The 11,128-nt window shown below is 51.4% G+C and overlaps 1 protein-coding gene across 1 annotated transcript; it reads left to right on the top strand.

Annotated features, from left to right (window-relative positions):
• The first annotated feature begins 7,479 nt into the window (after window positions 1–7,479).
• Window positions 7,480–8,217, top strand: LOC141022784 (uncharacterized). The gene has a single exon (XM_073499045.1). The coding sequence runs from the start codon at window positions 7,480–7,482 to the stop codon at window positions 8,215–8,217; it is 738 nt and encodes a 245-aa protein (XP_073355146.1).
• Window positions 8,218–11,128: the final 2,911 nt, after the last annotated feature.

The following is an 11,128-nucleotide window of genomic DNA, read 5'->3' as shown; positions in this document are numbered from 1 at the left end:
ATTTTTGTTTTTCTTCCGCTTGTTCTTCCCCTTCATCACTTGGTTCAATAACAGACAAGCTTCGCCTTCAATGTAAGATTTGGCATGTCAATTAGGGAGCACAAGTATAGCACTAAACAATGACATTAATTTTATGATGGAAGTGGCAAAATACAGGCCAACAGTTGTGAAATATCCTTACCTTACCTCAATGGGATATTATGGTGCACATACAGATTGGAAGTCTTGTCTCCATTTGTGCAGTTCACTAAAATCAAGCAACATTACCGTACAAGTAGCACAACATATGAAAGCACACTGCACAATCATGTGAAAGAAGGCTAGTACTGACCTCTCATGACGCGGAATTCAAACAACTCACAAGAAGAAGATCTGAACCAAATTTGCCAACACGGATAGGAAGTAAGATCTCCTCTTGTGCAGTTCCACTAAGATCAAGCAATCAAGCAACATTGTCGGTGTGTCATTTTGGTTGAACTGCACAAAACACTCTTAAAACAAAAGTGTTTTGTGTAGTGCAACAAAAGGTCACAATAGCAACGAGGTGAAGTAGATAACCCTGTTTACACAGAGGTGCAAAGGAAACAACTAGTGGTCAATGACGGTGGATGACACAAAAGCCAACAAAAAGAAGCATGTAACTTATCAAAATGGGAAAGAAAGTAAGACAGTAGAATTTCTCAAACATTGGCATTGATTCATATTAACAGAGAGATTATATTAACAATAAAATTCGTTAAACATGTAGTTTGCTTTTAACTGTGGCATTGCATCAATTTTCCAGCGGCATTATTAGAGGGTGTTTGCTTAGATGGACTTTTTGGTGTAGGGACTAAAAAAAGTCCCTTTCAGTCCCATCTAAACAAAATAGGAGGGACTTTTAGGGACTAAAAGTGGGCATTTGGGACTAAAGAAAGAAGACCCCGAGGGAGAGTCTTTTTAGGACTTTTTCCAACAGTTGCTCCTTCCCCGCATCGCACCTTATATCTATTAGTTCATTACTAGGGGTAACATGGTCTTTTAGCATGTCATTTAATACCTCTAGTCCATATTTAGTCCCTGGAACCAAGCAGGTAGGGACTAGGGACTTTGTAGTTCGGACTAAAAAAAGTCCTAGGACTTTTTAACCAAACAGGGCCTTAGATTAACAATAGCTAAAGAGTTGCACGGGACAGTGGACGCACCAGCACCATGTGCATCTACCGATGTATGAAGGGGTGATGCACAGTCTGTTGCAACAAAGAACAAACAACCAAGGAGCATATTTGTGCTGGTCCCAGTTTTGTTATCTTTAGACACCTTTCCCTATGTGAGCGCAGCAAATCTAGTCCTGCTCAAACTCTACAGCCTTGTCCCCCAAGACAAAAAGATCAGTTCGTTACAGATGTGCATACTGCATTTGTCATTGTTTTCCCTTTTCGACCAACGTAGGTGCTGGATAGCTAGTCTGTACTAGTACTTTCCCCCTTCCTTTCCTCTTCGAACCATGTCCTTGATTCATGCTATACAACTTTCCCCACTACTTTCCCCCATTCCTTTCCTCTTTGAACCACGTCCTAGGTTCATGCTATACAACTTTCCCCACTACTTTCCTGTTTGATCCAACACCTAGATTCGAGTGCAGAATCAAAAAAAGCCCACATGCAGCTAGAGCAATGCATGTGGAATAAGTAAATTCTACCTTAAGGTTCTTCGGGTGTGGTTCGGTGGGGGGCCGGAGGCCGTTCTGCGCACACTATGTACGGTAGCAAGGAAGAAGGGGTCGGAGGCCCTCCCGCGCCGCCGCTGAGTGAAAGAGAACAGCTACGCCGGTAGTGGATTCCCTCCATCGCCGATGGCGACAGCGTTAAGCCTCCTTCCCTTCCCGGCAGACGGATCCTGCCTGCTCTTTTACCAGCAGTGAGGGGTGAGAGAGAGAGGCCAACGAAGTCTTGTTTAGATATGGAGAGGGTGAGAGAGTGTGAAGAGAGCAACTACAAGCGCTGAGGCTCCAGCATGTATATATAGGGGAGAGAGAGTGTGAAGAGTCCAAACCCTAGAAAATAAGCGCCGAGGCTGCATCGTATACGTGATGAGGTGATTATACGGTCATTACGAGATCGTATAGCTCCGTATCCATCCACTTTGACCAGTCAAAGAATCCTCCTGTCACAACCCTAGTAAGTGCTTGCATTAGAGTGATGCATCATGTTTAATTTTTCGTGATACTTGAAATGGGGATGTACCAAACCCCCAGCAGCACTTAAACCAACTAGGTTTACTAAAATATTTTCCCAATGAACCTGAAATGCCCTTCAAAAATGTTCATCACTTTTGTCTTGGTCTAGAACCTCTGCCAAAATTGGTTCACATTTTTCTACGACACCTAAGGTCACTGGATTAAATCATTAACTTAAGTGAGGGCTGTTGGAAATTTTCCAAATAGAGCCCACAATTATTTTCAGGATTTTTGAGAGTGCTCTGGCATTTTAAATAAAGCCAAAAACATTGCAGAAAATAGAAAACTGAAATAAATAGAAAAGAGAGAGAGAGAGAAAGGCCAGAGGCCACTTACCTGCACTAGGCCGGCCCACCTGGCCTGTGCCAGTCATCACCCACCTCTGTTAGTAGGCAGAGGAGGGGACGGTGCATGCGCGCCGAGCTCGCCACGCAGCTCCCTGCTCGTCTGCGTCGCCTGGACAGCGCGGCGACGCCTCGAAACGCCTCGTCGGTGCCGCCCCGACTCCACCGACACCTCACTTTCCCCCCTGCCCTCTCTCTCGCCCTCTCTTTGCCATGGCTGACGCAGCCACGCTCGCGCCGTCGTGAAGCTCGCAGCCAACAGCGTCCACTCGTCGCCCTGTCGTGTCTAGAAGCTCCGCCGTAGTCCGCTTCACCGAGCCATCCGAGCCCCGAGCGCTCGCACGCCTCAGAGACGCCTCCCCGCCCTCGCCTTCACCGCCCATCGCCAGAGATCCCCTTGATCGCCCCGACCGCTCCAGCTCTTCCTCGACCTCGCTGACCCGCTCGTCGAGACCGCTGTGAGCTGCTGGCCATCTTCCCCCTCTCCGTTCTCTTCCTAGCACGCCGTAGCGACCGCAACGAGCTCACCCGCACCCGCCACCGCCTGTGCTCGCCGCCGACGTGTCTCCGGCCACGTAACGGCCCGGCTGACATGTCCACCTTGCTCACTACAGCGCGTAGAGCACGTAGGTGCTAACCCCACGCTGTCTCGCTCATCCTAGCAACGACCCTGAGCTCCCCCGAGCTCCAGCAGCCACCAAGGTCGTCGCCGGCAACGTTCCCGGCCACCCCGAGCCCAACCACCACTGGATGCGGCTCGCCCCCAGCTTCACGTAGATGGCCCCCACCGTCCTTTTGGTCACCGGAGCGCGAAGCCCGCGCCCCTCCACCGCGTCTGCTGCCGCCGGCGGCTAAACGCTGGTGGTTAGCCTTGGTTTGACCAGGGGTTTGACCTTCCCTGGGTCTATGACAGGTGGGGCCCAGCCGTGCTAATTAATCTAGATTAGGGTTAACTAAATTTAGTTAGTTTAATTAACTAGTGACATGCAAGACCCACTGGTCAGTTTAACCTGGACCGGCCCCGTTGACCTGGTGATGTCATAGTGATGCAATGCTGACGCAGTAAAAATTTTCTGGATGTAAACCAGGAAATTTCAGAAATTAGTGCTAACTTCAAAAATTCATAGGAATTAATCTGTAACTCCAAATGCAAAGTTTTATATATGAAAAATGATCAGAAAAATCCAATCTATCCATCTGTACTGGTTTCATGCATGTTAAAGCAACCTAACCTAGGCGTGAATCAAGTACAGGTGGGCGTATCCCCCGCTAGCGAGCGAGCTCCCCCCGCCGGCGGCCACACCGGCCCCGGCGTCCACCCCCATCCCCTCCAGCAGCCACTCCGGCCCCAGCGTCCACCGCTCTGTCGCCGGCAGCCATCAGGGCCCCGGTTCCCCCCCCCGCAGTCCTTTCGCTTCCGCTCGCGCTCGTCATGGCGGACGGCCCTGCGAGCCCTGCGTTGGTGTCCTCCAGGCTTCAGCCCATCGTCTCCGTCCTCGGTCTGTCAGGCTCGTCAGGATCTGAGGGCGGTTCGACTGGAGCTGGAGGTGCGCCGGCTAGTGCAAATCCTGGACCTGCTGCGGGATCTGCCGTTCCTTGGCGCAGGCCCAGTCCTTCGCGCAAGGTGCTATGGCGCAACAGGAAAGCTTTCCAGAAGATGAAGATGGCGGCGGCGGGTGGATCCAGGTCGCGCTCCCCTGCCTTGTCGCCGGAGAGGAGGGAGATCCCGGCTGACCTGTTCGGCCTCTGTTTCAAGTGCTTTCGAGATGGACACAGGAGAGACGACTGCAGTTTTCCCCCCGCTCTGCATCCGGTGCGGACTAGAGGGCCACATCTCCACGGAGTGCAAGCGGCCGAGAAGCCCAAGGTCGGAGGAAGAGCTCAGGTGAGACGCCGTTGCCAAGGTTGCGCGGTCTTCGCAGCTGCCGACGCAGGCCGGACTTGCGCACAGGCTGACGCCGACGACTAGGCAGACCTCTCCGCTGGAGAGGACCTCGCCAGTGTCGGTGGTCACCGCACCTATGGGGTTCGTGCAGGCTTCGGCTGATGCAGCCATGGGTACTAGTGGTGTCTGCGTGCTTCGTTGGACGCAGGAGATTGACAATCTGGAGCAGTGACTTAGGCTGGCAGTGGTGACTTATGTGGGCGGCAGCAGACCGGCGGTGTCGTGCCAGGAGGCGGACGAGGCAATTTCTGAGGAGTTGCACACTCTCGCCGTCGTTTCTCGGTCCACAAGTTCCATCCTGAGGACTTCCTTGTGGTGTTCGCCGCGCCAGAGCTTCGTAACAGGGCATTAGCCGCGGGCACCGTCGAGGATGGCTTCTTCAAGATGTTCGTCAAGCCATGGCTCAAGCAAGCACAGGCTGTTACCAGGGTGATGCGCTCGCAGGTTGATCTTATGATCGAGGGAGTTCCTTCCCATGCGTGGACGACGGAGATTGCGGCTGAGTTACTTGGTTCGGCGTGCTTGATTGAGAGTCTGGCGCCAGAAACTAAGAACAAAGAAGATCTCTCCCTCTTCAAGTTGCGAGCTTGGTGCGTCGACCCGGAGGAGGTGCCGGTGGACAAGCGCCTCTGGGTGCCGGAGCCGGAAACGAATGTTGGGCCGGGCGCATGAATGCCTACGTCCCGGGCATTGCTGGAGTACAAAACCTTCATACACATTGGGAGAATTCGTGATCATGAGGGTCCTGAGCGTTGGTTGAGACTGCCTAGCTCAGATGGAAGCGGACAAAGTGGAACGCTAGAGGACTTTGGGGACTACTTCGGCCAAGGCGAATGGCATGTGCTGCAATGGACTAGGGGCGTCCGTGATCACCGTGGTGGTGCACCGGCTGGTGGCGCACCAGGTCGCTCATGCAGATAGGCCCTGGTTGGGCGCATTGGGCCATCGGACTGGCGGATCCCACCGATGGCCTCTTGCACGGCGGTGACGGCATGCGCGCTCAGTGGCAGTACCATGGGGACTGCGACGAATCAGAATCAGGATGATGTGGCCGCTGCTGCACGTGCTCCACCAGCGCTGCAGCCGCAGTTGGCCACAGAAGATCCGGGGAGGAGTTCAGGAGTAAGGCCTGCACACGCTGAGGTGGTGGCCAATCCGGCACAGCTCTCTGTGCTGGGAAGGATAAGGTCACTTTTGACCAGGTAGAGATAAGGATTGGAGCCAACCAGGAATCCGATGTGGGTGCCGACAGCTCGGGGCCGGAAATCGAAGCCGAGAAAGGAAACGAGGACAAAACGATGGGCGAGGCTTTTGAGAAAGGGATCTCTTCCGATCCCGAGGGCGCATGCAAAAATCTGGGAGAGGCCACCATGGTCGTCGCATTGGCGGAGCCAAACCCGGCTAATCATTGCATGGGAGACATGGCTGAGGATCTGGCGCGTACGGATGTGGGTCGCCTCAAGGGGGCCACCACTACCCAATCTCACCCGGGAACAGAAGAGGAGGCCATGCAGCCAGATTCCTCGCTGGTGCGTCTGCCCGACAAAACCGCAGATGGGCGGGCCCCCGTGTCGGATGTGCTATAGCTAGCGACAAATGAGGAGATAGCGCGTTCGGCAAATGATACGACTAACCTGGGTCCCGCTGTACATGATTCTAAGGCAAACACTATGGAGGCCGATGTGACCACGAGAGTTGCATGCATGCAAATGCAGCTGCATGGCGGATGCGTTTCATACGTTGGTGCACCTGTCTCTCAGCAACATGAGGGGCACTTAACTGCCAAGGAGATGGCGGCCCATGGAAACATTAAGGAATTTTGTGCCGGACTGCTCAAAAAACTAGCGCCACCAATGCTCAAAGAGTTTGGAGGGCTACGTGAGGTCAAAACTGGCCAGGACCCATTCACTCCAACACGTGCAACCCGGTCCGTGTGTGCCGGCAACACAAAGAAGACGAAGGCCTCGGCAGCTGAAACAGTTCTGCTCAAAACCCTAGGTTTTGACTGTGATGATCTGGCGGTCTCGGAGGACTGCTCAAACCTAGGTCAGCTGCGTATGGTGTTTGACTCACCTCTTCAGGAGCCGCAGTTGAGGGCCATCGCAGCTATATTCGGGAAGGCGATACCGCTCAATCTTGCGGAGGAGACAGGGATGGCTGAGCCGGTCTTGGCGCAGTAGGCGTGATCGGACGGGCGACTTTGGAGGCATATTTTTTGATATCTCTCAAAGCCTTGGAGCTGGTGTGCTGGAACGTTCGAGGTCTCAACAATCCGGCCAAAATGAAGGCGCTCAGAGGATTTGTAGAATCTGTCCACGCGGCGATTGTTTGTATCCTGGAAACTAAATTAGAGGTGGTGGACACGTTTGTATTCTTGCAATGCATGGGGCCGAATTATGATGGTTTCACTTATTTGCCGGCGTTGGACACTAGAGGTGGTATCTTTGTGGCTTGGGACACCACGCGGGTACGCTTGACAAATTTTGTCAACGATTCCCATAGCATTACTAGATACGTTTCGCCCACGGATGGAGTGCCATGGTGGCTAACAGATGTATACGGGCCGCAGGAGGATGAACACAAGATCAATTTCTTGAACGAGCTTACGGAGCGTAGATCGCTAAGCCCAGGGCCTTGGCTTGTCATGGGAGACTTCAACCTTATCCTATATGCGGCAGACAAAAGTAACTCCAACCTGGACAGGAGAATGATGGGGAAGTTCAAGCGTTTTGTTGATGATAACGCATTGAAGGAGCTCTTTTTGCATGGACGCAAGTACACGTGGAGTAATGAACGGGAGACGCCCACACTCACTAAGATAGACCATGCTTTTGTCTCCGTCAATTGGGAGCTTGAACATCCGGATTGTTTGCTGCAAGCGCTATCTACTGAGTACTCCGATCACTGCCCGCTCCACCTTGCGCTCCATGAGCGCATGCATGTCAGGAGGAGGTTTCGTTTCGAGGGTCAAGATGGGCGGGTTCTTGGATGTTGTCAAGGAGGCTTGGGTCTGCAACCCGGACATAACTGACCCTTTCATGCGACTTGACATCATGCTCCAAAATACAGCCCGAGCACTTGCAACTTGGGGACAAAAGGAGATAGGAAATATAAAACTGCAAATTGCAATTGCCAACATAGTCATCTTGCGGTTCGACTCTGCTCAGGAGAGTCGAGTATTAACGGAGGAGGAGAGATGGCTTAGAACAACTCTTAAGCAGCTAGTTTTGGGGCTAGCTTCTCTAGAGAGGACCATTGCTAGACAGAGATCGAGGGTCACTTGGCTGCGAGAAGGAGATGCTAACACGCAATTGTTCCACTTGGTTGCAAAGGGGAGACGAATGAAAAACTACATAGCCTCCCTGACCGTGGACTGGCACATCATCACAGATCAGGTAGGCAAGGAGGAAGCTTTCTACAAGGCATACAAAGAGCTACTTGGCAAGGACTGTGCCCGAGGTTTCACGCTCGATTTGGAAGAACTGGGCGTCACGAGTATTGATCTTTCGGAGCAAGACCGTATTTTCTCTGAAGAAGAGATTTGGGGTGCAATCAAGGATTTGCCTTCGGACAAGGCGCCTGGGCCGGACGGGTTCATTGGCCTTTTCTTTCAAAAGGCTTGGGAGATCATCAAGGATGATATTGTGGCAGTGGTTCATAAACTTTTCCTCGGCAACGGGAGGGGATTCGGAACGCTCACCAAGCATTGATCACACTGATTCCTAAATCCCCGGAAGCATGCGCAGTGTTTGACTTCCGGCCTATATGCCTTGTGCACAGTATGCCCAAGATTGCATCCAAACTGTTGACCGCCAGGCTAAGGCCATGCATGGGAGAGCTAGTTCAGACAAATCAGTCCACTTTCATCAAGGGCAGATGCTTACATGACAACTTCCTCTTGGTCCGACAAATGGCGTGTTCGATGCATAGGAGGAAAGCCAAGGGTGTGTTACTCAAGCTAGACATATCTAAAGCCTTCGACTCCCTGGCGTGGCCGTTTCTGTTTGAGGTGTTAAGGGCTAAGGGCTTCTCGGAGCGTTGGATTTCTTGGATCGCGATCCTGCTTACTACTGCCAGCTCGAGAGTTTTGATGGACGGCTGCGCGGGTGACAAATTCATGCATGCAAAAGGGCTTCGGCAAGGGGACTCCATATCACCCTTGCTGTTTGTTATTGCCATGGACATTCTTACGGCAATCATCAGGAAGGCACATGAGGACAGAGTGTTTAGTACCATCAATGGATGTAGCCCTATGCATCGCTTGTCCCTGTACGCGGATGATGTGGTTCTATTCATAAAGCCAACTTGGTCAGATCTCATGTTCGTCAAGGAAATTCTCATCATCTTCGGAGTGGCATCAGGACTCAAAGTTAACTATGCCAAATCAGCGGCGATCATGATCAGAGCGGAGAGTGAGGATGAGGAGCTGGTCAAGTCAGCACTACCATGGAAGATTGGCACATTTCCGTGCAAATATCTAGGGCTCCAACTAAGCATAAAACAGTTAAAAGGATCCGAGTGGCAACCCATTGTTGATACAACCCTACACATTTTGCCAGGATGGCAAAGGGGCATGGTGAAGAGGCCTAGGAGGCTCATACTTGTCAACCAAGTTATGAGGGCGCGAGCTACACATCACCTCATGATCGCAGAGGCTCCGAAATGGGCCCTGGAAAGAGTGGACAAAGGGTGTAGGGCCTTCTTCTGGGCTGGGACGGAGGCGGTGAATGTGGGCAAATGTGTTGTCTCATGGACTAGGGTATGCAGGCCAAAGCACATGGGAGGGCTTGGAGTCATTGACCTGTCTAAACACGGCATCACATTAAGATTGAGATGGGAATGGCTCCGACGCACAGACGAGTCTAGGCCTTGGCAAGGCCTCAACTTAACCGCGGACAAAAAAGTTGACCAAGCATTTGGGAGCCTAGTCAAATGGAATGTTGGATCAGGAGGCAAAACCTTGTTCTGGAAAGACCGGTGGATACATGGTGCAACAATCAAAGAGATTGCTCCATTGGTGGCAGCAAAGGTGCAGACACAAGTAGCTAACCGGAGGCTTGTGCGGGATGTGATGTACATGCATACATGGATGGACAATCTAGTAGGAAGCCTATGTACTGAGGGTCTTACCCAGTTCATCGGACTTTGGGAGATTCTCATGGAGGTCCAGCTGGATGATCAGGTGGAGGACTGTCCCATCTATGCTTGGAATGCAACGGGCGTATATACGGCGTCTTCGGCATATAAGATGTTGTGTGGGGGAGGAACTAAATTCTACTCCTTCGGGGCCATATGGAAGTGTTGGGCACCTCTTGCGTGCAAGATTTTCATGTGGCTCGTCGTGCAATATAGATTGTGGACATCAGACAGGAGGACCAGGCACAGTTTGCAAGACCAAACATCTAACTGCTACTTGTGCGACCAAGAGGAGGACACGGTCGATCATATATTGCTGCAGTGTGTTTTCTCGCGGCAAGTTTGGTTCCGTTGCATCGACAGGATGGGTTTGATGGCGGATCTCTGCCCATCTTACGACTCTAGTTTGGTGCAATGGTGGACGGATGGTAGAAAACGGATAGATAAGCACTCCAGGAAAGGTTTCGACACTTTCGTGATGCTAATTTGTTGGACGTTATGGAAGCAAAGGAACGTGAGGGTTTTCGGCACTGGAATGATCAAGAACGAGTGGGATACGGTGGACATGATCTTCGATGATCTTAGGACCTGGGCCCTGGCAGGAGCGTTTGGAGGACAACCAGTTGTAGAGTAGTCGAGTAGACCTAGGGAGTGGTGTGGAGGGTTGGTTAGGGTCGACCTGTGATGCCTAGCTAGCAAATGTGTAATCTCTTGTACACATTTTCCCCCTTCTATAAAGCTAAGGTACGCCTTTGGCGTACCCTCGAAAAAAAGAGCAACCTAACCTCGCTGTTTAGATGAAACATGACAATGCACTTATATGAGTTCATAATTCAGGCTTGTATTTGAATCTTTGATTCAAATAAGCTCAAACCACCCTGGTTCTAGTTGCATTAGCCCAACACACTCATTTTGCCATGTCATTTGCATGCATCATAATGTTGCATATTGCCATGTATTCATTGTGTTATCGGTGTGATCTCCGTGGTAGGTTCTGCTCCCGAGGATATTCACGAGTATCCAGTTGAAGGGCAGTACCCCTCGACCACTCTGCCAGGCAAGCAACCCCCCCCCCCCCAATTGATCATATCGATACAATCCCATCTTCTCGCTCCTGCTCTCATTTACTGCATTTAAGACAACAACGTTTCAAACTGCTGTGTGCTGCGGTAGTTGAACCCATTTCCTCTGCATGACCTGTCTTTGCCACAGTAACTAGATGAAACCCACTAGCATGTGTAGGAGTTGATTGAGCCATGTTTGTGTTTCCTACCATGCTATGCCTGCTATGCTTAGAGTCGTGTCAGGTCTGGTTCATCTAGGTGATGGGCTAGAATGAAATGGTTGTGTCGGTGATGAGAGTGAGGTGTTGAACATGTTTTGGTAAAGGTATCGATGAGAGGCCATGTAGGAGTACATGGTGGGTTGTTTCATTGGAACCGTCACTAAGAATTGAGATCTGTATGTGTGATTTAAGATCAGCTA

The sequence above is a fragment of the Aegilops tauschii genome, chromosome 5, assembly GCF_002575655.3.
Source record: "Aegilops tauschii subsp. strangulata cultivar AL8/78 chromosome 5, Aet v6.0, whole genome shotgun sequence".
NCBI lineage: Eukaryota > Viridiplantae > Streptophyta > Magnoliopsida > Poales > Poaceae > Aegilops > Aegilops tauschii.
This window is presented reverse-complemented; position numbering and strand designations above follow the sequence as displayed.